Below are 25,744 nucleotides of genomic sequence, written 5' to 3' on the forward strand. Positions count from 1 at the left end.
AATGAAAACACTGCTTTTACCTAAGCATATAAATGCAGAAGTCCTAAACAATAGATCAGCAAATCAAAGAAGATTGCTTCTTGACCAAGAAGGTTTTATCTCAGGAATGCAAGGATGTTTTATGAATAGGCAGGACTGGGCCCAGGGTGCAGGCCTGTAATCTCAGCTACTCAGGATGCTAAGGGAGGAGAGTGAAGAGTTTAAGGCATGCCTTGGCTACAGAGTGAAATCAAGGCCAACCTATCTCAAAATAAAAAGTAACAATGGGGCTGGGATACAGCTCAAGATTAGAATACCTGCCTAGCATGTGGGAGACCCTGGGTTCAATCCCTAATACTGGGGGAGGGAAAGGAAACAGAAACAGTTTATATAAATCACCACTTAGTGTATTATTATTATTAATGCATGATGTCTGTGTGTGGCACATGTGTGCCATGGTGTACCATGTGGACCTCAAAGGACAGATTTGTTGAGTTGGTTCTCTCTTCTCTCCTATATGTGAGTTCAGGGACATGAATTCAGATTATCAGGCTTGGCAGCAAGCATTTTATTTTATTTTATTTTATTTTTTTTACCTGTTGAACCATCTAACTGGCTTTGTATTCCTGGACTTCACCATTTTTATTTCTTTATAAATAAAAAGATATCTTAAAGACTAGAGAATTTAGACTGGGTATGGCGGTGCACGCCTTTAATTACAGCACTCAGGAGGCAGAGGCAGGTGGATCACTGTGAGTTTGAGGCTAGCCTGGTCTACAGAGTGAGTCCAGGACAGCCAGAGTTACACAGGGAAACCTTGTCTCAGGGGGAAAAAAAAAAAGAGTGTAGAATCTGATAGACTTGAGCTGTGGAGAAACGCCAATGGGTAAGAAAGCTTGCTCCACAAACCTGAGAACCTGAGTTCAAATCCCCATCACCCACATTAAAAACTGAGCATGGAGCTCAAGGCCAACCTGGTCTACAAAGTGAGTCCAGAACAGCCAAGGCTACACAGGAAAACCCTGTCTCGGAAAACAAAAAATAAGTAACTGAGTGTGGCTTTTGACCAAGGTTGTAACCCTAAAAGAAGTCAGCTCAGGGGCAGTGTGTGTGCTTAACCTAAAGGCCCTGGTTCCGTTGCTGGAGCTAGGGGATTACTGAGGGTGGGAGCATCTTCCTCGTTGGGTTACATACTTCTTTTTATTGTCACTGAGGTAGGATACCTTGAAGAAACAGCAAAAGGAAGGAAGGGTTTGGTCTGGCTCATGGCCCAGTGGATCTAGTGCCAAGTGCCAGCAGGAGCAGCTTCCCACTGCAGCAGTGGGATCTGACATCCACAGTCGAGGCAAGCACCATCCAATGGGGGCTGCCTCTCAGTGGTCCACTTCCAGCTAGATCCTATCCCAGGGGTTCCACAACCTTCCCAAATAGCACAACTGGGACCAAGTATTGAAATGTGAAAAGCTCTCGGTACATTTCACCTTCCACTGGTGAAGCGCACGCACACACTACAACTGCCATGCTGTCTCAGCAAATCTGAGCACCATGAATTATAAGATACTGATACTTCATGAATAGTTAACCTTGCCAATTAGCTGTACCATTAGATCTCCCATTAGTTGTAGAACATATGTTCAGTCCAGACATGTTGGAATGTGAAAAAGAAAGCAAACTACATAAATACCAGCTCTAGAAACTGCAAACAGTCACTGAAATGGAGATCTTTTGTTCAGAAACCAGGCAAGTAGATAACTGATACAAGGTGTGTTTGCAGCAGGCAGAGAGCAGCATTCTATAGGTGAAGTGACTGGAACATCTGGATAGACATTACATTGACTTCCTCCCTAAGGAAGGGTTTCTAGTCATGAGCCAAAACCCAAACTTAGGAAGGAAAAGCTGCCTGATAAAAGAGCCAACAGTAAGAAAAAGGGCCCCTCTTACCAAAAACCGCATTAAAAACAAGGCTGGTCAGCAGTGGCACATGCCTTTAATCCCAGCATTCAGAGGCAGAGGCAGAGGCAGAGGCAGAACTCTCTGAGAGTTCGAGGCCAGCCTGGTCTACAGAGTGAGTTCCAGGATGGCCAAGACTACACAGAGAAACCCTGTCTTAAAAAAACAAAAAATCATTACCTATGTGTTAAAGATCATGATGTAATGTGTAGAGTACCTACAGTCTAATAAAAAAAAAAACAAGAAGTCAGACCATCCAGATAGCTTAACTGGTAGTGGCTCTGGCCACCAATTCTGATGACTGGAGTTCTATCTTTGGGAGCCACATGGTGGGAGGAAAGAAGCAGCTACTGTGAGTTGTCCTCTGGCCACACATCCTCCGGCATGCACAAACAAAAAAGTGTAATTTTTTTTTTAATAAAAAAGAAAAATATCAGAAAGCTGGCAGTTTCCATCATAAGAGACAGATGCATAGCACATGGCTCTTAATTAATGAAGGGTAATTAAAACCATCCAGTAGCTGAGGGTTGTAGCTCTGGTAGAGTGCTCGCCTAGCATGTGGGGGCACCACAAAATAACAAAGCCACTCCTGGCTGCAGTTTGGAACGCCTGTGAGTGGGGACTGAGTAACTCAAAGGTTGTGGAGGTTCAGAGAATAAGCACTCTGTTCCCTTAATGAGCTCTGGGAGCTCACAGCAGCCCTACATGTGCTAAGTTCTTCCGTCACTCAGCCCCACTCTTCAGAAGCTTTGCCTTGCAGAAATAACGGGACGTGTATACAAAGACGTAAGGCCTATTGCCCAGGGCTGCCCACAAAAGTGGAGCCAACTTCATCCCCCAAACATCCCCAACCTCTGAAACCTGAGACAGCAGGAGAGGGGTTTGCAGTTTGAGACACGGGGGAGGTGTGAATGGAAAATGGGTTGTCAGAGGCAAGGACGGCTGTGAAGATGGAGGAGAATCCGTCAATCAGCCTTTCCCCTGAAACTGGACAGGGCTGCTCTGAGCCCCCAGGATAGAGTGAGCCCTGGTGACACTCTGACCTTAGTCAAGAGGCAGACTCAGACTTGACATCTCCTGAACTGGGATGTGGGTTTGTTGTTTTGGGGTTTGGTTTTTCAAGACAGGGTTTCTCTGTGTAGCCTTGGCTATGTAGATCACACTGGCCTCAAACTCAGAGATCTGCCTGCCTCTGCCTCTCTGGGTTCTGGGATTACTGGCACGCGCTACCGCCGCCTGGCTGGGATGCTTTAAACTGCCACATTGTGCTGATTGGTTAGAGCAGCAGTAGGAAACAGTATTCTGCATAGAAGGAACTCCATCTGGGCTCTGGCTCCCTTGCTGTCTAATCAAAGCATGGCTGGCTATTAAAACAGGGCTTGCTTCAGTCTGTCCCTTCAAAATTGTTCCCCCAAGAACCCAGCACAAAAAAAATATATAAATAAATAAATTAAAAAAAAGAACCCAGCACACCAGCAGGGCTTTGCTGGGAGGGCTTGGGTTCACAGGTAAGTTCTCCCTTCACTGGTCCCTCTAGAAATGATCTCTTTTCTCTCCTAGTTCCTCTTCTGCATCGCTCTCCAACCAGAGGGTAGAAGGTCTTAGCTCCTGTTCCTGTGAGAGTCCGCATTCACCCCTGTCTGCACCCTCCTATTCACAGCCCATGGGACCTGCTCCCCTTCTCCTTTTCTGTCTTGGTCATCCCAGACCCACCTGCCAGCTCTTTCTAGCTCTGTCCAGTTCAGTTCTGCCAACTGGGATCAGGAACATGGGATGGAACAGGACAGTGCCTCATAATATTCCTAACCCTGCTGTAACTTCACCATCTCTACCACTATGGGGCATCGGACTGTGGAGGGGTAGCAGGGAGCTGTTCTCAGGGCCCTGTAGGAGGGCCCTGCTTTCTGCCAGGTAGTGACCACATGCCCACTTGTATGAGCATTCAGAGTAGAGAAGAGCTGGACAGGGTTAAAGGCGATCTGTGGCTTCTACCCTGTTTACCTCTCCCTACCCCTGGGCACCAAGCCTGGAGAGGGTGTTTTAAGAAGGGGAATGGGGCCAGGCGTGGTGACGCATGCCTTTAATCCCAGTACTCTGTAGGCAGAGGTGGGCGGCTCTCTGTGAGTTCGAGACCAGCCTGGTCTACAAAGCCAGTCTAGGACAGCCAAGGCTACACCGAGAAACCCTGTCTCAAAAAAAAAAAAACAACAACAAAACAAAAACAAAAAAGAAAGAAATGGGTAGAGCCACCCTAGGCAGGTGCCAGCCCAAATGTATAGGTGTAGCATAGGCCAGGTCTGGCCCAGCAGGCTACAACACTCATGGACCCAGAAAGGTATCACTGGACTCCTGACCTTTGTGGTATGTGGCCTGAGAGACATCAAAACAATCTGAGGACAGCAGGCTGGAGAGGTATAGGGAGCTAGACTTAGGAAAGCCATCCAGAGTTAGGTGTGGGAGCCTGTGCCCTGATTGCTAGGACCTAGCCCCAGCTACAAGCTGGAAAGGAAACATACTAGGGCTCAGGGCCCTGTGGCCAACCCACCTAGACATCACAACCACCTCTTTCCCCACAGATACCTAGCCTTCTTCGCAGGGTCAGGTCAAGGCTCACCCTCTTGCTGTGAATTTCTTTTTGGTTTTTTTTTTTTTTTTTGAGACAGGGTTTCTCTGTGTAGCCTTGGCTGTCCTGGACTCACTTTGTAGACCAGGCTGGCTTCAAACTCAGCGATCCATCTGCCTCCCAAGTGCTGGAATTAAAGGCGCACACCACCACTGTTTGTTTTAATTTTATGTGTACTGCTTTGCCCATGGAGGCCAGAAGAGGGCATTGGATCCTTTGGTACTGAGTGGGAGAGAGTTGTGAGCCATCCTGTGGGTGCTTGGCACTGAACCCTGGTCCTCTGCAAGAGCAGCAACTACTTCTAGCCCCTGGGTCATCTCTCCAGCACCTGTAATGGACTTAGGTTACATAAACCAATAGAAAAAGTTATAGCCAAATAAAGCTGGTGTCAAAGATTAGGGCCTTGAGTCCTCTTAGCACCTGGGATCTAACAGGACACCTGTACTCACTAGTTCCTTCCCTTCCTCCTGCAAAAAGTAATAGAGCCAGACGCAGTGGGAAATGCCTTTAATCCCAGCATTCTGGAGGCAGAGTCAGGCAGATCTCTGAGTTCGAGGACAGTCTGGTGTAGGAACCAGGCCCGACTGGGCTGCCTGCCTGTCTTGCTGTTTCATGTCCTGTTTCTAGCAGCTTCCATGTCTGTGTTTATCTTGGTTAGCTAGTCATGTTTACTGCTCTGAGGACACACTCCTCCAATCCTTGAGACTTTTCCTCCTGTGTGCAATCACCTCTTCAGGGATTTCACCTGGGAGGAGGATTCCTCTTTTGCTGCCTATAAGAAGGCTTTTTGGAACTCTGGAGGGGCCGGACGAGAATAATAAACAGCTGCTGCGGCTGCTGCTGCGGCTGCTGCTCCCTTAGCACGAAGGACCCGGGTGTGTGTGTGTGTGTGTGTGTGTGTGTGTGTGTGTGTGTGTGTGTGTGTTAAATCTGCAGTTCCTCGCCCTCAACTCGGTACCATGGTGGCGCTGGCGCCACAGTCTGGTCTACAGAGAGAGTTCCATGACAGCCAAGGCTACACAGAGAAACCCTGTCTCAAAAAAAAAAGAAGAAGAAGAAAGAAAGAAAGAGAAAAAAGAAAGGAAAAAAAACTCATTCAGGTGCATGATAATAAATGCCTTTAATCCCAGCACTCAGGGAGGCAGAAGCACGAGGATCTCTGTGAGTTCGAGGCCAGCCTGGTCTACAAAGTGAGTCCAGGACAGCCAAGGTTATGCAGAGAAACTCTGAGTCAATCAATCAATACAATAACTCGTGTGGCATACACACAGAAAATTAGCCCCAGGCAGCTAGTGAGATGGCTTAGTGACTTAAGACACTTGCCACCAACCAAGGCTGATGACCTGGAAACCCACATGACAGCTGGAGAAAAGTGACTCTCAGAAGTTGCCCTTCACATACATGTGATGGCGTGTGTGCATGGGTGTGTGCGCATACTCATTCATACACGAATAAATAAAACTTTTAAATTAAAAGGCTTGGCCCAGGCATGAGAGTGCTTTCAGGGGTCTTTCCCCCTGTCCACTCCTGTAGTGTGAAGTGACTTCCAGCAGCACACTCTGGTTGCCACCAAGAGCAGAGACTGGAGTATAGCATCACTTTAGGCTGACGCAGGATAACTGCCCATGGTTTGAGACTACCCTGGGATACATAGTAAGATCCTGCCTCAAAACAACAAAAAACTGCATAGCTGGGCATGGTGGTGATCCCAATATTCATGAGGCGGAGGCAGGTAGATCTTTGAGTGGGCCATCCAGAGAAACCCTGTCTCAAAAAACAAAAACAAAAGCAGAGATTTGGGGTTGGCGAGCCCTTGGAGATTGGCTTTTTTTCCTGTGAGGGTCCTCTGCTGTTGACCAACCAGAGAAAGAGCAGCAGGCTGAGGAGATGTAAGCGTGTCCTACTTTCTAGCTTACCCCACTTGCTCAGATCCACTCACAGCCTCACCCCCACCTCTCTGGTCCTCCCGTTGTCCTGTTTGTGTGCTCTCCTGATTTCTGTGAGGCTTGATTTCAGTCATGTCCAGAGTCCATCTCTGGTTTTAGTCACAGGGCCTGCTGCCCACAGGGGCTTTACCTGCTGTTCAGCGGCATATCACAGGACCCCAAATAGAGGCTTCCTGGGAGGTGCCAAGGGCTGAAGCTACTGAGAGTTTGGAGACTTGTATCTGAGGTCCTTAGAGCAATCTCTGGAGGGAGCGGAGGAACTCTCTCCCTGCTCGCACAGGGAAGCAAAGAGACAGGAGAGTGGCTCCCTGACAGGCCAAAGCCAAGGAGGAGACAAGCTGGGACAGCTCCCCGTTTAGCAAGCCCTGAGAAGGTAGGTGCACGCTGCCTGTGGCGGTCGGGCTGAACCTTGCCCTAAGTCACTCCATATTGTGTAAAACAGTGGCTTTCCACATTGACTACGCCTGAGAGACTCTGTTTACAAGCAGCTTTGTACTCTATCGAGGATGGAAGGCGACTCTACAACATCTATTGACACTGTCCACACGGCACAGACAGACAGATGATTATCCTGTGAGCTGAAAAGGTACTCCTCTCCAAGGTATCCTGGTGGACCGGGGCTGTAGAGGCTTGTGGGCATATTAAAGGGTATCAGGAGAGCCAGGCCCAAGTACTGAGCATCCCAGGCTAAGGAAAGTAGGTAACTCCTTCATCTGACCCCACAGAGAATGCAGCAATTGGATGGGGACAGTCCTCAACCCATCTGTCTCCTCGCCACCCAGCATGGATCAAGGACTGACTGGCTGGCAAAGGAACCCCGACTCTCCCTGAGGCTTCAGGCCGTCTGTCTCCACTGTTGGTGCAACCTACTCAAGCCGCCATCGCTCATCCTCCTGTTCTCCCAGCTGGTTCTGCCAGCCACCACTCAACCTGTTCCTTTGTGTGAACCAGCTTCCCCTTTGGCCTCTGCAGCTGGACTCAGCTCGGATGCTTCACTCCCTAACCTGTGACCCACAGTGCCCTGACTCACAGTCACCATTTCTCTGGCTTCTCCAGTTCTTAGTTCATTATCAGAGACTCATGTCCCTGACAGCTTCCCAGCTTTGGCCTGTCAATAACTCTGAAATGCCTTGCATCTTCAACCCCTTACAGCCATCCCATAATCTACACTTATACATATATAAGTATTCTCACATATTACTGTGTGATATGTAATGTATCATCTGAAAGGGATGAAGATTGGAATCAGGGAGCCTGTGTTTGCCTCAGCCAGGACAGTCCAGGAAAGCAGGAGTGGATGACAAATTGCTGCTGTTGAAAATGCTGTACCTGAATTTGTTGTCAATAAAATGTGGCACTGCGGAAAAACACTAACTGTTCCTCTATGTTTCTAACAGCATCCTCACTAAGCTCACACTCCAGGAAGTGATAAAGCTCTTACCCTTTCTCAGTGCTGTCAACCCCTGTGAATCTTCACCCCTACATTAACAGGGCTGCCTGCCTGGGGACACCTGTGTCTCTTCCTGTTACTACCATCTCTCTGGACTTCCCTTATGCCAGGCAGGCATGCCGCCACTGGAATCCTAAGCAAATAAAGTGCCTGAGGCACCTGGAATTTGCATGTAGGGTGTGGGAAGGAAAAAGGGGCTGATTGTTTGCAGGCTCAGAGCCCCACACCCTCTTTTCAAACAGAAGCAGATCCTGCCCAGAGACTGGATCTCAGACCTCACCCTGGTGGCGGGCCACACTGAGTACCTCTCTTGTCTGCTTCGGTTCCCTTTATCCTGTGAGAGGAGGGCAGGTGAGCCGGCTTCCGCAGCTCAGGCAGGACCCTAGGGACAGGATTGGCTCTGATTTTGCGTCTGCTGGAACCAGGTGTGTGCTGATGGCCTGGCTGTGAACTCTGAGGTCTTTCCTCTGAAAGCCGTTGTGCCAGGTAGGCCAAGCGTTGTCCGCCTGGATTCTTGGGCCACGGGAAGGGCAGGAGGGAGATGAACCCCAGAAAACTGAGCCTGTAGTTCACTAAGGTTCCACACACTGATGCATGCACGGCAGTATTGAGGCTTACCCTTGGCTGGCACAGTGTCTGCTCCAAGCTCTAGAGGTGCAGGGACAGTGTTCAGTGCGACTTTGACTAGGGCACCCTACCCTAAGGAGTCAGCATTCCACCTGCTCATAACATTGTGTCTGGGATCTTTGGTTGGACCTCTCTGTCCCACCCATCAGGTGACATATACTCCAGAGCCTTTGTCTAGGAATACCTGTGGTTGTCACTCACTCCCCGGGTCCCCATAGTTGTAATGCTGGTTCGTGGCAGGAGCTAAACGTTTGGGCTTATGTCTACCATTCCAGGCCTCTGTTTATCTAAAACAGAGCATTGGAATAAAAGCAGCATCTTCCCCTTCCTGCCCACCTGAACAATAACCCTGCTCCCACCTACCTCCTTCCTGGTCACAAGGTGACATGGAGACCCCATAGAACTCCCTAAGTGACTGTGCTTTTCCTTGCTGGGAGAGCCTGGGGTCCTGGAAGAAGGTCCTCCAGCAAAGACAGCCCTAAAGGGCACTGTCTGTCCTCTATGGCCCAAATAGCCTTCCTTTATAGGTGAAGGAAGGAAGGAGCAGGTCTGTGTGGCAGCCTCATAGTGTGGCGTTGCCTTACACAGAGTGAAAGTACTCAGGGCTTGGCACTTGCTGGATGGGTGGGTGGGTGGGTGGGTAAGTGGATGGATGGATGGATGGATGGATGCTACACTAGGCTCCTAGATACTCCATTCAGTGGCTGGCTCTTTCCCGGAGCTAGTGTCCCATCATGTGGAGATACCCACATGCCCACACTAGGACAATGCTGTCTGGCCCTAGCAGCCCACTCCAATGAGCCAGTCTCCTTATCTGTAAAACAGGCTTGCTGCAGGCTCTGTCACAGGGTCAGGGCTGGCTCTAACTGGTGTCTTCTCTAACCACCCCATGCTCTGGCTACCCTGGCCTCAGTGTGGCTCAGGAGTGAGATGCTGCCGAGGCGAGCCCAGGAAGAAGACAATGTGGTGCTGATCGACATGGCCTCCCCCGAAGCAGGGAATGGGTGCTCTTATGGAAGCACAGCCCAAGTCTCAGAGGTACCCTCAACCCTAGGGATGGTTGGTGGTCAGCATAGTAAAATTCCCATCTTCCTCCCACTGGACTGTGGCTCATGAGGCTCCTATGTGCTGAGTGATTTGGGAATTCTCCCATCCAAATCAGGGGCTATATCCTCGCTCTTGTCCTAGAGCCCTTGAAAAAGGGGGTACAGTATCCAGATGCAAGCCCCCGAGCCCTGGATGACAGGGAAACAGATGCCTTCTTGACACACTATCAGGTCACCACTCACCTCTCTCAAACTTGGAGGGACAAGCTGAGATCCTATTAGACAGGAGGCTCAGGGGAAGGGAGAGAAGACAAAGTTAGGACCAAGGTCCAGGCTTTGGTCCCTCTCTGTCAGAACCCCTGTGAAAGGAGGAAACCAGGGGTGTGAGAAGTGGAGAGTATGGGGGAGTCACCCATGAATTCTGTTGCGCACAAGAGCTGCAAATACCAGAAGGCAGGTAGCAGATGCACAGGGTGGCCACACCCTGGATGTTTCGCTGTTTCTCCACTTTCTCTTCTGGAAGTGGAAAGGTGCTTGTGACCAGTCTCTGCTCTGCATCTAACCATTCCTCAGAAGGGGGCTTCTTCATCACTAAGGCATAGGCACTGGTCTCCTGAACAAAACGGGAAAGGCAGCCCTTAGCACCCAGGGAAGACAGAGCCCCTCTAGGCGCCATTTTCTGCCCTTGTTACCCTAGCCTGTTTTATGACTCCTCCTGTTAGAAAGGCCACTGACACCCCAAATATGCTTGGAACACTGTGGGTCCCAGTCTTTGATGCCACACAGGAAGCCCTGGTCCTTCCCTGCAGCTGCCCCAGTATCTAAGGGTAACCATCAGTAACCCTTTCTACTGTCCCTCTGTACCATGAAATGAGGCCCCCTCAGAGGGGAACACAGAGCCTTGCTCTCCAGAAGGAGAAAGAATGTAAGGAAAACAAAAAGGATTCTACCCTCCGGTTGCTCTGACTTGTCCTCAAGCCCACACTGGGAGGAGGAGGGTGGCTTCCCTTCCGGTTGTGGAGCCTGGGAAGTGCTTTCAGCGCAGGCCTGACCATAGTTTTTTGCCAATTTGATCCTTGCCACAGCACTCAGAGACCAGTGGAGGCTGGTGGGGAAGATAAGGAAGGTGCAGGCTGGACACAAGCCTCCCATCCCTGCTGTGCCTGTCAGCAGCCCTTAGGTCCCACAGCTCCCAACTTTTCTCTCTATGCTTCTCCATTTGCAGAGTGGTCTGGGGCAGGGCCAGAGCAGGCCTGGGAGGCCAGGATGAAGGAAAGGGCTGAGGAGGAAATGGCAAAGGGGGAGGAAGCAATGAGAAACAGGGTAGGGAGAACTAGGGGAGGGGAGAGAGGGTGTAAGTTGGAAACCGGAAGGGAGAGAGGACCATAGAAGGAGGGACAAGGAGCAGCCAGGGAGGGGTGGGGTGGGAGTGAGTCATCCCGATGGTCCAGTAGGATGCTGAAGGTCTTCTTCTTTCCTCCAGGCAGGTAAACAGCAGCTGGCCCCCAGCAGAGTTGGGAGCTCTGCCAAACCCCCAATTGGTAAGCCATCTGTACTCTGTTAGTCCTGGGGTGGGGTCACAAATGGGGTGCCTCGGGTGGCGTCAGGAAGCCAGCCGGCTTGGATCAGCTCAATAACCAGCTCTTCCCTGATAACCTCTGTGTGCTGGGGACAACTGTCGTGCTGCCTGCTGAGCAAGCCAGTAGACAGGGAGATACCAGGAAAGGAAGGTCCCCCTGACAAGGGGCCTTAAAGAGGAAAACCCATTGTACCCACTCCAGCCTTAGCACACACTGTCCCTTCCTCCTAGTTTTTAGTCACAATTTCTGGTCATCTCAAAGTCTTTTCTCTTGGCACTCACATGGTTCTGCCTTTAAATGTTCTCACGTCCACTTCTCCCACCATCTCCTTAGCCCATGGCTCCCACCTGCCCAAAGCCACCTTCATTTCCTGGTGGGATCTGCATCAGGTCCTCTCTGGGGTCCGAGGCCCACACTCCCCATCAGCTCTCCAAAGGGACCATAGACAAACTCTAACCTCACATTCCTTAGCATGACTATTATGAAAGCGCAATACAGAAAGTAGCACGTTCAGGCAAAGGTCTGTGGGAATTATAACACATGCACTGCTAGAGGGGTGTAGAAGACACGGACAACACTGAAGGTTCCGCAGACAAGGAGCACTCTCCTGGGACTCAGCACTTCTCTCTGCACGTGGTCAAGGGAGGCAAATGTTGATGCTGTTGAGGTTTTTGTTGTTGTTCGGTTTGTTTTGTTATTTTAGGCAGTTTTTGTTGTGGTGGTGGTAGTGGTAGTGTGCTGTTTTGTTTTTCCAGACAGGGTTTCTCTGTGTAGCCCTAGCTGCCCTGGACTCACTTTATAGGCCAGGCTGGCCTTGAACTCACAGAGCTCTGCCTGCCTCTGCCTCCCTGAGTGTTAGTGTTAGGATCTTTGCCCATTTTTAAATTGTTTATTCTTTGTATGTGTTTGTGTGTCTTATGTTGTAAGAACTCTTTTAATTCTGGATACAAGTCCCTTATTAGAAACATGTTATGCAAATATTTTTTCCTTTTCTCTGGGATGCCTTCACCCTTTGGATGGCATCCTCTGATGAAATTTGTCTTACTGGTTTTTGTTTTATTGGTGTGTGTGTGTGTGTGTGTGTGTGTGTGTGTTTTAATCCAAGAAATCACACCTAACCAGGTTTCTTTAGGAGTTTGGGTCTGTGGGAACCAAGCTGCAGAAAGGATCCCAGGAGGACACGCCCAGTCCCTCCCAGCCTCAATTCCTAATTTGCATTTCACTCTGGCACCTGCTCTCCAGCCCTAACTACAAGCAAGGAGAAGGCTGGGCAGGAGCCAGGGAGAAGCCCATGGCTCTCACTTCCTATCTCAACCCCTGTCCCCCAGCTGAGACCCCAGCAACCCTGGCCTGGGCCTGCATCCCATCAGCCTGAGCTCGCTGTCTCTGTCCCCACTGATCGTTGCAGATTTTGTTCTTGTTTGGGAAGAAGACAGGAGGAACCAAGAGAGTCCCACCCAGGACAAGTCAAACACACATGAGGTCTGGCGGGAGACCTTTCTGGAAAACCTTCGCGTGGCTGGCCTGAATATAGATCAGGTACGTGGTGGTCAGAAGAGGAGATTCTGTATTTTCTCATGGCCTGACTTGATTCTGCAGGCCTGAGGGCTTAGCACCCAAAGATATGAAGCAAGGCAGGCCCCAGGGGTCCCGTTGGATACTTACCCTTTAGGGAGCTCCCTGTAGCTAGGGAACCACTGACCCCAGGCCAGCCAGAATGTGGATCTACCGTGCTCACTCACAAACGCTAAAGCCTTCAGAGGAGTGGATAAAACTGTCTCCATCTTAGCTACCCATTACTTACCGCCAGCTTTTGTCAGCATGTCTCATTTCCTTTTCTCTCTTTCTTTTTGTTTTTGGGGTTTTTGTTGTTGTGGTTGTGTTGTTTTTTTGTTTTGTTTTTCAAGATAGGGTTTCTCTGTGTAACCTTGGGTGTCTCAGACTCCTTTGTAGACCAGGCTGGCCTTGAACTCACAGAGATCTTCCTGCCTCTGCCTCCCAAATGCTGGGATTTAAAGGCGTGCCCCACCACTGCCCATATGTCATTTTTTTAAAGGATTTATTTATTTATTATGTATACAGTACTCAAGAAAGCATTAGATCTCATATAGATGGTTGTGAGCCACCATGAGGTTACTGGCAATTGAACTCAGGACCTCTGGAAGGGTAGACAGTGTTCTTAACCCCTGAGCCATCTCTCCAGCCCCCATGTGTCATTTTTAATCACTGTTGGGTGTTATAGGATTTAGAAGATACAAAGGTCCCTGTGTGGGGAGTTGTTTTTTTGAGTTTTTTTGTTTGTTTTCTTGTTTTTTGTTTGCTTTTGTTTTTGTTTTTGTATTTTTGAGACAGGGTTTCTCTGTGTAGCCTTGGCTGCTTTGTAGACCAGACTGGCTTGGAACTCACAGAGATCCACCTGGCTCTGCCTTCTAAGTGCTGTGGTTACAGGTGTGCGCAATCCCACCTGGCTTCATTGCCGGGCCTTTTTTTTTTTTTTTTTTAAGATTTATTTATTTAATGTATATAAATGGTCTACCTGCATGTACACCTGGATGCCAGAAGAGGGCATCAGATCCCATTATAGATGGTTGTAAACCACCACATGGGTGCAGGGAATTGAACTCAGGACCTCTTCCAGAGTTCTTAACTGCTCTTAACAGTGCTCTTAGCTGCTGAGCCATCTCTCCAGCCCATTTTGGCAGGTCTTTATATCCATATTCTTCATCCTCTGCCTCCTCAGCCACCTTCTTCTGTCTCCCACCATAAGATTCAGTTAATCATGTCCTTCAGCATGTCAGCTCGGCCTCTGTGGTCTACGACTGGGGCTCACCCGTTTTCTCAAAGGGTGGCCCAATTTACACTGCCATCTGGGGGTGAGCCAGCACCTCTTTGCTCTGAATATTCTCAACACAAGTCAGTGTTAGCGTTTTCCATTTTCTTTTATATATAGACATTGCATATAATATATATGTATATAATATACATTTATATTGTATGTATGTATATAATATATATAATTATATATAATATATTTTTTATATAATTATATAATATATATATTGTGTTTTGCCTACGTGCATACATGCATGTCTGTGTGCCACATGCCCAGGGCTCACTGAAATTGGAAGAGGGTGTCAAATTTTCTGGAACTGGAGTTACAGATGGCTGTGAGCTACCATGTGGGTGCTGGGAACTGAGCCCAGTCCTCTGCAAGAGCAGCCAGTACTCTAAATGCTGCACCATCTCTCTAGCACTGACTTTCCACATCCAGCAGTCAGTTGAAACACACCAGTATCTCACCCTAGTTTTCTTTTTCTCTCTCTAATTTCTAAAGAGGTTGTGCATTTTTATACATCTATGAACCATGTGTATGCCCATTAACCTTCTCTTGACGGAAGATGAGGGCACCTGCTCCCAGACAGAACCCAGTTGAAGCCAGTAGGTAGACCTGGGTAGAATTTAAAATGCATCAAATGCATGTATCTTACTGAACACCCCATCTTAGCCTCCCAGTACACTGTACAGGGCAATGGCTCCCTTGGGAGCACAGGATAGACCAGAAGCTTTGCTCACAGTTGCTTCCCATCATCATCAGAGAGGGTAGGAGCACACACTGCTGGGCAGGAAAAGACCAGCACTCTGTCCTAAAATAGGAAGAAATCCAGAGTAGAGCCATCTTAAGTCTGGGAGCAACTATAAAGCCAACCGCCTGTTCGTGCCATCTGTTCTTTCCTGTTGGGTCATTTGCCTGTTTCTGCTTAGTTGTGTAGGAAGTCCTTGTTTGTTCTGGACATGTAGATTGCTGGCCACACGTGTCATCGCTGATACAAGTTTTGTTTGTTTTAACTGTGGACAGAGCTACTTTTGCCTCTGTCGTAGTCACTGTTCTATTGCTGTGAAAAGACACCATGACCAAGGCCACTCAAACAAAGCATTTAATTGGGGGTGGGGGGTGGGGGTGGGGATGCTGGCTTACAGTTTCAGAGAGTTAATTCATTGTCATCACGGCAGAGGAGCATGGTGGCATGCATGGTGCTAGAGCAGTAGCTGGGAGCTACATCCTGATCTGAAGGCAGAGACAGACAGACACACAGACAGACACACAGACATTGGGTTTGGCATGGACTTTTGGTACCTAAAAGCCCACACTCCCAGTGCCGCATCCAACAATGCCACACCTGCTAATCCTTCTAATCCTTTCAAAAACCTCCACTCCCAGGTGACTAAGCCTTCAAATATATGAGCCTTTGAGGGCCATTTTTATTCAAACCACCTGTGTTCCTCATAGCTTTCACACATACATGCACCATCCATCTATTCCTTACCCATTATCCGTCTCCCCAACCACCACCTCCCCCGATACATTCCCCAAACACCCTCAGCCTGGAGACTTAGCTCTCAGCATGTCACAAGCATGCAAGAGTGCCCCAAATGATCAGGTGCAGGGCTGCCCCCGTGTGCAGGATGTAGTGTTCTACGTGGGCAGCATGGAAACTCAGTGTGGCAGGATTTGGGGGGGGAAGGTGTAAAATTAACATGTGTCTCTAAACTAGGACAGCAGTGACAGCCCAAAACTGGCTCAGACTAGTTCATCTTGATAAGTAAACGAGTGTGTTGGATATGTAGGCAGTGAGGTTGGACTATAGAGTACTGGCCATAACCAAATCACCACCTTACCCTCCAAGCTGCTATTCTTTTTTTCCTTTTTTCTATTTTGGTTTTTCAAGACAGTTTTCTCTGTGTATCCTTGGCTGTGCTGGACTCACTTTGTAGACCAGGCTGGCCTCGAACGCATAGAGATCTGCCCGCCTCTGCCTCCCCAGTGCTGGGATTAAAGGCGTGCGCCACCACACCCAGCCCCAAACTGCTATTCTAACTCACATTCAGTCTAGAGCAGGATTAACATAACTCTGGGTTTACAGCGCTCCCTGGTGCTAACACAGCAGTTGGAGCACAAGCTCCAACAACATAAGGCGCAAACAAAGCCAGGCTCTGATATTCAAGTTGTCCTCACCTTTGTCTGGGACTCTGCTGGTAAACAGTATCCGGCCACGAGGATGGCTTGTTTTGCTGTAGCATAACAGAGGATTGTAGTGCCCACTGTCTGTGCCCACAGGGGTGGTCACGTTTCTTAGGCATGTGGGGGACAGTGTGAATTTCCAAAGATTTGTAAAATGCTGAAGCAGCTACTAATTCAGCTAGGCAAAGCTGAATTTTTTCCCCACCCCCAACCCCACATACACTCCTTAACCAGAAGATGGGTTAGGTCAGTACGGTCTCTGAGAAGCCACAAATGGGTCCCCAGATTTTGGGAGAAGGGTTGCTTTGGTTGTCATTGTCACAAAGAGAACACAGGTGGCACAGGCTCCAGGCATAAGCTCTCTGAGGAGGAGGTGCTGCCACCACAAGCTTTCTGACAGTGTGCAGCCGTTGGCTGTCCATCAGCACCAGTGTGCAGCCATTGGCTGTCCTCAGCACTAGTGTGCAGGTATTGGCTATCCATCAACACCAGTGTGCAGGCATTGGCTGTCCTTAGCACCAGTGTACAGGCATTGGCTGTTCATCAGCACCAGTGTGCAGCCATTGGCTGTCCTCAGCACCAGTGTGCAGCCATTGGCTGTCCTCAGCACCAGTGTGCAGCCATTGGCTGTCCTCAGCACCAGTGTGCAGCCATTGGCTGTCCTCAGCACCAGTGTGCAGCCATTGGCTGTCCTCAGCACCAGTGTGCAGCCATTGGCTGTCCATCAGCACTGGGTTACTACATTGTTATCCCTATCCTGAGTATGCATAGACACAGGGCATATAGCAACAGCCTCAGGCCCTCACAGAAGCCCCTGGTGCTGCAGCACGATGTCCAGGACGAGGCCACTGCAGTCCACTACATCCTCCTCAGTGCACCCTGGGCTGTACTCTGCTACTATGCCGAAGACCTGCGCCTGAAGCTGCCTCTGCAGGTATTGGGGGAACATAAGGGCAGAGGGAGAGGATGGGGATCCCCTCTCAGGTCTACATCTGATTGTTCCCTACGGACTGGGCTTAGCTGCTAAAACCATCACTCCTTGGAGGTGGTCCCAGTTGGGGACCTTTAGTTTCCCTGCAATCCACTGTCACAAGGAGCCTCAAATCACCCATTGGATGAACAGGAAATAACACCCACCCCACATCATGACAGGCTCAGGGATCAGAGAGATGCTGGCAGTACCTAGGGTAGCCGAGGCTGTAAGCTGGCTGAGTTCCTTCCCTGCAGGCTCAGACCCCACAGGGCCATCTGCTGAGGTAGTCCAGCCTTGTGTGCTCAGGATGGAGGTGTCCTGGTGCCCTCAGGGTGACTTACCTGGACTGTTCACAGTGGGGTTTACCAACATCGTGTGAGGGTGAACAGAAACACACTGTTTACTCTCTTTATTCCCTAGTGGCATGAGCTGCAGCCCTGGTCCTCAATTTAACAGGCCAAGTTGCTCTCAGAGCCTGAGGCCCCACAGAGGGGAAAGGTCTACAGCAGAGATGCCAAGGGGCAGAGGAGGTGGGGGGCAGGGGGGAAGGGGGGAAAGGATCTGTGGCACAGTGAATCAGTAGGAGATGCTTTTTCTCGAGGCTGCACCCTTTGCTGGAATCCTGTTTGCAGATTTGGGCAGTCTCCTCCCCAGCTGTGAAGATCAACCCCCTGAACAATATTCTTTCCAGGAGTTACCCAACCAGGCCTCCAACTGGTCAGCCACTCTTCTGGAATGGCTGGGCATCCCCAATATCCTGCTGGAAGAAGTGCCTGACACCCCCCCGGAGTATTACTCCTGCCAGTTTAAAGCAAGCAAGCTGCAATGGTATGGTATTGCAGTCCTGTTGAGTCCAGCAGGGCAGCCTCCTGTGGGACCAGCCCTGGATAAGAGCTAGAATGTGTGTGTGTGTGTGTGTGTGTGTGTGTGTGTGTGTGTGTGTGTGTGTGTGTGAATGAGGCCGCGAATGGATTAACTAAACATCACGCTTTCTCCCAAATGCTCTCCTCACCTGGGATTTTCAGAGAATACCATCTAAATCCCAGGTGAACAAGCCTACTGAACAGCTGTGTGTTTGTTGGTAAGTCACCTGCATTATTCAAGACAGGGTGGCTGTGCTGGGGGACAAACATGCTCCAAATCCTAGGAATGGTCATAGAAGGCCCATGTCACGAATCATTTCTGTTACTATAACAAAATACCCAAAGACTGGATTGGTACGCTGTTGAGAAAGGAAGTCTGGGGGCCGGGGAAATGGCTCAACAGGTCAAAAACACTTGTCATGCAAGCCTGAGTTCAATCCCCAGAACCTGACAGAAAAAAGCCAGATGTGATAGTCACATCTGTAATCCCAGAACTCCTATGTGAGGTGGAGGAAAAGACAGAATTGCCCTGAGGCTCACGGGCCAGCTAGCCTAGAGTATAATGTACAGCAGAAATCAGAGACACCCTGACTCAACAAGGTCTCTTGGTGCAGGGACATATACACATGCACTGTGGAATGTGCACACGCGTCACATAAATACAACATATATGCACACACAAAGAAAAAAAAACAGGAAATGGGTCTGATATGCAATAATTACTGCCAGCCCATTCTTCCCTCCTGCCGTACAAAATGAACTACTCATTCAGGCTCATTCAGCATGTTAAGTTAGGAGGCTGACAGGCTAGGATCGGTGGCCTCCCCTGGCTGGCTAGCCTCTGCCTAGAGACAGCAGCTGCAGCTCCACGAGTCTCACTGTGTACTCACTGTCCTGGAACTCACTATATAGACCAGGCTGGCCTTGAACTCCCAAAGATCCTGCCTACCTCTGCTGCCCAAGTGCCAGGATAAAAGATGCGTAGCGCCATGCCTGGCTTGGCCCCACTCTTAAAGGTTCTGCCACCTTGATACTTCACAGCATATGAACTTTCATGAGACACACTTAGACCATGCCAGGCCATTTCTTGCTCTGCTCCTGTGTTCTGGGCCAGTGAACTTTGTCATTATACCTTTCCTGACTGGTGAGGGAGACAACATGTTTGTCGACAGCCCTCCCTCGGCTGAGTCCAGGAGCTTCCTCACATCCATTACCAAAGAGAGCAAGTGTGTGACGTGCACAGCCTGCAGACCTAGCCGCGATCATTGTTGCTTCCGCTAACGAAACACTGAGGACTTTTGTGCCGCTCTTCCCCTCTCCTCCTGTGCCTTTAGTCCTTGTGCAAGCTTCAGGGCAGGCACTCTAGGGTTTCCTAGTGGGTCTAATGGTCTGCTCAGGGCCTTGGCCTCTATAGGAACTGTCTGCTTTTCCCCTGCCTTACGTGGGTGGTGGGTGGTGTCTGTTGTGGCCTTCTGTCTAAGGAAAAGAAAAGGCAAAAATGGGTATGATTGAGCACAGTGGCTGTCTTCCCGAGCCCCGGGGTTCTGGTTCTCTGTGCAGGCTCTGTGTGCATACACTCTTCTCCATTATGTCTGCTCCTGTGTCTTTACTTCTATGCAGCAAAAACCCCCATACTCTCAAATCTCTGAACTTCTCTCACCTCTGCAGGTTCCTCGGGAGTGACGATCAGGACACGTTCTTCACCAGCACCAAAAGGCACCAGATTGTGAGTGGAGTGTTGTCTACTGCAGACCCTAATCTGACCAGGCTCAGAGAAGCTGGCGTATCCTAACCACCAACCATAAGGCTTCCTGTAACCAGAGGGTCAAAGCCTTAGAGAGTAGAGTGTCCCTGATCTTGCAGTGCAGAGTGAGGATATGGCCAGGCTGCAGGACAGTGGGGGCAGCACCCCTCTGTAATCCTGGGGCCCAGAACAATACGTGTTGGTGGACCTCTGGGACAGACTACCAAGGAGCCAGGCCTAGGTGAGGTGATCCTGTTAGCTGGCCAGAACAGACAAAGAAGAGGTCCTGCTATACCCTAAGCCAATATGTCAAAACTAGGCTATATGGGCAGGTTTGAGGCATAGGGCAGTGGTTCTCAGCCTGTAGGTTGCAACCTCTTTGTGGGTTGAACAACCCTTTCCTGGGGGTTGCGTAAGGCCATCAGAAACCGTAGATATTTGCACTATGCCTCATAACAGTAGTAGCAAAACCACAGTTACAAAGTAGCAACAAAAATAATTTTGTGGATTGGGGGTCACCACAACATGAGGAACTGTGTGAAAACTTGCAGCAGCTGGGCGAGGTAGCCCATGCTTTTGTTTTGTTTGTTTTTTGAGATGGGGTTTCTCTGTGTAGCCTTGGATGCCCTAGGCTCATTTTGTAGATCAGTCTGGCCTCAAACTCACAGTGATCCACCTGCCTCTGCCTCCCGAATGCTGGGAGTAAAGGCGTGTGCCAAGCAGCCCATGCCTTTAATCCTAGCACTTGAGAAGCTGAAGGCAGGTGGATCTCTTTGAGTTCGAAGCCAGCCTCATCTACAAAATGAGTCCAGGACAGCCAGAAGTACACAGAGGAACCCTGTCTCTGAAAAACAAAGCAAACAAACAAAAAAACCAAAAAGACTGTAGCATTAGAAAGATGAGAACCGCTGCGTTAGGAGGCCTGCTCCAACAGCATGTGGCCAGGAAGGGTCTAGACAGGCCTACCCCATACACTTAATGATCACCAAAAGGCACTGCTACAGTAGCCTCCAAGCCAGAGGTTTCCCATCCCAGACAAGTATCCTAGCAGAGCTGATCCTACTGGAACAGGGGTCCATGAAAGTCATGCATCACTGGGCCCAGGCTCCAACCCAGGCTGGACGCTAAAAAAGCTGTTTGACTGAGGTTAAAGCTTCTGAGTTGGTAAGACCGGAGAGTGACAGACTATTATCTCTACCAGTGTGGTCATGAATGTGTGGTTAGGATATAGGACCTGGGTTTTAAGACCTTGGGGACACTCCATCAATATCATTAGCTGTCACTGGGGACCATAAGATGTCATCCAAGGTTTCAGCACCAAGTTGGGTCTCCCTGCTATGCCATCACGTGACCAGTGATGGGCGTCATCCTTCACCCACAGCTGTTTGAAATCCTGGCCAAGACTCGATATGGCCACAAGAAGAAAGGCTTGTTTGGGATTGACCAGCTGCTGACAGAAGGTGTCTTCAGTGCAGCTTTCCCCCTGCATGATGTGAGTCTCTGGGCTGGGACATTGAGCCAGAGTAGACCGTGAGTTGACCCAGTGCTATTGCACCCTTTAATCATAGGAAGCAAAGTAATTGTACCCTCTCTGACAGCCCCAGCCAGGTCAGGAATATCAAATGCATAGCCTTGTAAAGTGAAGTAGTCAGTGTTGGAGGCTGAAGGGTCATCTTGGTCTCCTGCCCTTTCTAGGGGTCCCCAGCGAACATACCAGGCCCCCACCACACCACAGGTACTAAGGCTGGGTTCCTCAAGCAAGGTATCTCACTAAAGAAGACTGTGAGATAGGGAGAACAGAGAAAACACCCTTCTTCCTACCCAGAAGCTGGGCAATCTGGGACAGTGGCAGAGAGGCATTCACTACCACAGCTGCCTGTTGCTGCCCTGATAGCCATACTTTCATCCTTGATGTAGCCCACATGTAGGTCAGGATGATATTCATGCCCCAGCTTTTCTGCAGCCTTCTGCCACACAGGAGAGGCCTGGAGAGCAGTCTCAAAAGGTCTTGAGGCATACAGGCACGTGAGGGCGTGGGAGACAGTCCAGTCCTGCTTGATAACATGTAGATAAGTAAAGTGGGTGTAGAAATGTGAGGCACCCCCTGCCCCCTCCCCCCACAGCATCACTCTTGCTGTCAGCTGAGCTGGGGTGCATGGGGAGTGGCTCATAGCTTGGGTACCAAACAGCATATGTGCCAGGCCTGCAAGACCCCGCAGAGCTGTTGGTTAACCTGCACCCCAGCCACTGTCCTGGCCAGCTCTTTCAAGATTTATCCCCTTCTCTGGACAGTTCAACCTACATTTCCCTTAAGACCCTTCTTGGCCCATCCCTCAAGTGTGATTGTGGTTTTTCTCCTTACAACATCATCCCTTGGGGTCTTCACCATTTGCCTGCACTGGAGGGTGGAATTGTGCGTCTGGGTCAGCACTGAACTTGCCATACCTACAAGTGTGTCCTGTGCAATGACCTGTGGGCAGAGCTAAGATCATCAAGGGGAAACATAGCCCAATGGTTTCTTATTCCCAGGGCCCATTCTCTGCAGTCCCAGAGAGCTCACAGGCCCTGGGTCTCACCCAGCGCCAAGTCTTATTCCAACACTGGGCTCGCTGGGGCAAGTGGAGCAAGTACCAGCCACTGGACCATGTGCGTAGGTACTTCGGGGAGAAGGTGGCTCTCTACTTCGCCTGGCTTGGTAAGTCCTGTCTTGATGCTTGGTCCTTGGTTTATAACAGTCTGCCCTTTGGGATAGTTCTCCTATCAGGCCTTACCCGCACGCCCCACTCCCAGCCCCGGATAATATAATGGGCAACTAGGCATTGGACTGGCAGCACCTTAGTTTGTGGGGTTCCTCTTGACCGCAGCTAGTTTCCACAGACCCAAACTCTGCTCTTTTCAGTCAAGCTGGCACCTTCAGAGACTTAGCTGCCTTCCCTGGGCTCTGCCTTGTGACCCTCCATCTCCATCCTGGGACTGCCTTTCCTCATGTCCAGTGTGGCCATGCTGGAGGACTTCAGGGAGGGGTGGGGGAGGAAGGTCTCTTCATCTAGGCTCCAGACAGAGAACATTTTATAGGTGTTTTCCTGGCCTCACAGGGTCTGTAGGGATCAGGACACCAGTTGGGGTCTGGGATGGCCCCACAGGAAGCAGGCAGATGTCTCAGGGTACCTGGGTGTGGTCCATTGAGATGGTGGCCTAGTGGGGTGTGGAGGTGAGAGTGGGTCCACACCTTCATTCGGCCTCGAACTGCAATGAATCTTATACCTCTCAGAAAGACATCAGTGAGCAGTAGGTTGGCAGTGGACAAGTGCTAGGGGATAATATCACAAGATAAAGGGCCCAATGGGATGGAGTCAGGGGCACTGGCACTTAGGCGACATGGTGAGAATCCAGAGTTGAGGGCAGATGTTCAGAGTCAAGGGCAAGTGGCCAGGGAGGTGCCTGAGTCTCTCTGTATCCTTCCGGAGGCTCTTGTTCCCACTGGGCTAAGCCTGCATCTCAGAAAGCAAATACATCCCCAGCACACACCCAATTTCCAACAGCTGGACTCTCGGCATCCCCCCCCCCCCCCGCAGGGTTTTACACGGGTTGGCTCCTGCCTGCAGCACTGGTGGGCACAGTGGTGTTCCTGGTGGGCTGTTTCCTGGTATTCTCAGACATACCAACGTAAGTGCCCTCTTACCTCAGCTCCCACGCCGTCCTGTGCCTCAGGAGGGTGAGGGTGGCTATGGGATTCCCAAGCCTGGGCCCTGTGTTAGAGCTGGGGTGGAGATGTATGGTAAGCACAACCTGCTCTCCTGAGGACACGCCAGAAGGTGGATTGGACAGAGATGCCCCAGGCTGACACAGGTAAACAAGGTGCCCCAGGCCGGTACCGACACTCACCTTTTGTCCTTAGAATAATATATATAGGCTTTTCCTATAATGACTGACTGACTTTTGTGTTTTACTTAATTGTGTATCTGAAAGTCCAAATAGTTACCTTTCATCATTATTGCTGCCTATATTAAAAACAACAACAACAACTGCTTTTTAAAGAAATGCTGGTGGGGTTGGAGATGCAGCTCAGGTGATGGAGTGCTTGCCTAGCATGTAGGAGGGCTTAGCTTTGGTCCCCAACACCTCGTAAGCCTGATGAGGTGCCGCACACCTATAATCCCAGCATTTAGGAGATGGAGACAGGAGAATCAGAAACTCAAAGAATTCTCAGCTACATAGCAAGTTCAAAGCCAGCCTAAGATATGTGAGACCCTGTCTCAAAACAGAACAGTAACCAGAAGAAGGTTCTAGGGCCAGAAGAACAGTGGTGGTGCAAAGGCGAGGAGGCGGGGCTGACATGGAAGGGAGTGCAGCCCTTCAGCTCCTGGAACCACATCCGTGCCCCACAGGAAGGAGCTATGCCACAGCCCGGGTGGCTTCGACATGTGCCCACTCTGTCCTGACTGTTCTTTCTGGCTGCTCTCCAGCGCCTGCACCCTGGCCCAGGTACGGTATGAGAGCTGGGGTCAGGGCACTGAGGGATGGCAGTCCCTGTAGGTCCTGGCCCTGTGAAGACAGAACCTTCAGTGAGCTCTGTCAGCTCTGTCGCCCCCTCACCTGGCCTTCAGGTTGTCCATCTCACAAATGATAGCCAAAAGAGCGCCACAAAGTAGCTCTCACTGCTGTTAGCGTTGGATATGGCTGTCTTGGTTTGCTTCCTGTTGTTGTCATAAAACAGTGACCAAAAACAGCTTGGGGAGGAAAGGGTTTATTTGGTTTACATGTCATGATCGCAGCCCATAATGAAGGGAAGTCAGGACCGGAACTGAAGAAGTGCTGCTGGTTCACAGGTTCATCCTCAGCCTGCTCCCCCTCCCTCTCCCCCTCCCCTCCCCCCTCCCCCACTACTTTTTCAAGACAGGGTTTCTCTGTGTAGCTCTGGCTGTCCTCGCACTTACTCTGTAGACCAGGCTGGCCTTGAACTGAGAGATCCTCTTGCCTCTGCCTCCCCAGTGCTGAGATTAAAGGTGTGTACCATCATTTCCTGGTTAAATCTGCTTTCTAAAACCTCCCAGGGCCACCTGTCCAGGGTGGCACTGCCCACAGGACCTTCTCATATCAATCATTAATCAAGAAAACTCCTCACAGACGTCCCTGTAGGCCACTCTGATGGAGAGACTTTTTTCAATTGAAGTTTTTCTTCCCAGATAACCTTGTGTCAAGTTGACAACAACAAATAGACAAGCAAAAACTAACCACCATAAATGACTGACCACGTAGTAAACTGGAAACCTGCCCCCAGGTCTTTTAGCTATGGCATCCCCTGAAGCTCTTAGACATTCACAGGGCTAAGAATGTGAACTTCTGAGCAGGAGACCTGGCCACAGGCTCTGTGCAGCTGGCCAGTGGCTCGGCCAGCATGGTCCTGGGCATGCTTCTTTCTCGACGCAGAGCTCATGTCCTTGGTGGCCAGAATGAGGTCACAATCCCTTTGCCTCTGTCCCAGAACCCCTTCTGGGTCTGTCTTAAGTGGACAGTTAAGAGGTAGAGCACTGAGGCTGGAGAAATGTCTCAGAGGATAAGAGCACTGACTGAGCCGAGTGTGGTGACGCACGCCTTTAATTCCCGCACTCAGCAGGCAGAGGCAGGCGGATCTCTGTGAGTTTGAGGCCAGCCTGATCTACAAAATGAGTTCCAGGACAGCCAGGGCTACACAGAGAAAAATCCTATCTCGAAAATCCCAAAAAAGTAAATTAAAAATAAATAAATAGGCCGGGCGTGGTGGCGCACGCCTTTAATCCCAGCACTCGGGAGGCAGAGGCAGGCGGATCGCTGTGAGTTCGAGGCCAGCCTGGACTACAAAGCGAGTCTAGGACAGCCAAGACTACACAGAGAAACCCTGTATCGAAAAACCAAAAAAAAAAAAAAAATAAATAAATAAATAAATAAATAAATAAGAGCACT

The 25,744-nt window shown here is 50.0% G+C and overlaps 1 protein-coding gene and 1 long non-coding RNA gene across 2 annotated transcripts in view; both read left to right on the forward strand.

Moving 5' to 3' along the window:
* The first annotated feature begins 5,461 nt into the window (after positions 1 to 5,461).
* Positions 5,462 to 7,868, forward strand: LOC311595524. Its single transcript, XR_014778471.1, has 2 exons — positions 5,462 to 7,084; positions 7,224 to 7,868. It is a non-coding gene; the product is annotated as an uncharacterized lncRNA (long non-coding RNA).
* Positions 7,869 to 8,210: 342 nt separating this feature from the next.
* Positions 8,211 to 25,744, forward strand: part of ANO7 (anoctamin 7) — a 30,915-nt gene continuing 13,381 nt past the window's right edge. Inside the window, 11 exon segments of the mRNA XM_084780269.1 lie at positions 8,211 to 8,434; positions 9,489 to 9,613; positions 11,105 to 11,162; positions 12,610 to 12,740; positions 17,048 to 17,155; positions 17,886 to 18,022; positions 19,726 to 19,783; positions 21,183 to 21,293; positions 22,331 to 22,496; positions 23,377 to 23,467; positions 24,190 to 24,286. Of these exon segments, the coding sequence (XP_084636395.1) occupies positions 9,506 to 9,613; positions 11,105 to 11,162; positions 12,610 to 12,740; positions 17,048 to 17,155; positions 17,886 to 18,022; positions 19,726 to 19,783; positions 21,183 to 21,293; positions 22,331 to 22,496; positions 23,377 to 23,467; positions 24,190 to 24,286 (1,065 nt within the window). The 5' untranslated portion in view covers positions 8,211 to 8,434; positions 9,489 to 9,505.

The sequence above is a fragment of the Acomys minous genome (assembly GCF_964271855.1).
Source record: "Acomys minous genome assembly, chromosome: 4".
Classification (NCBI taxonomy): Eukaryota; Metazoa; Chordata; class Mammalia; order Rodentia; family Muridae; genus Acomys; species Acomys minous.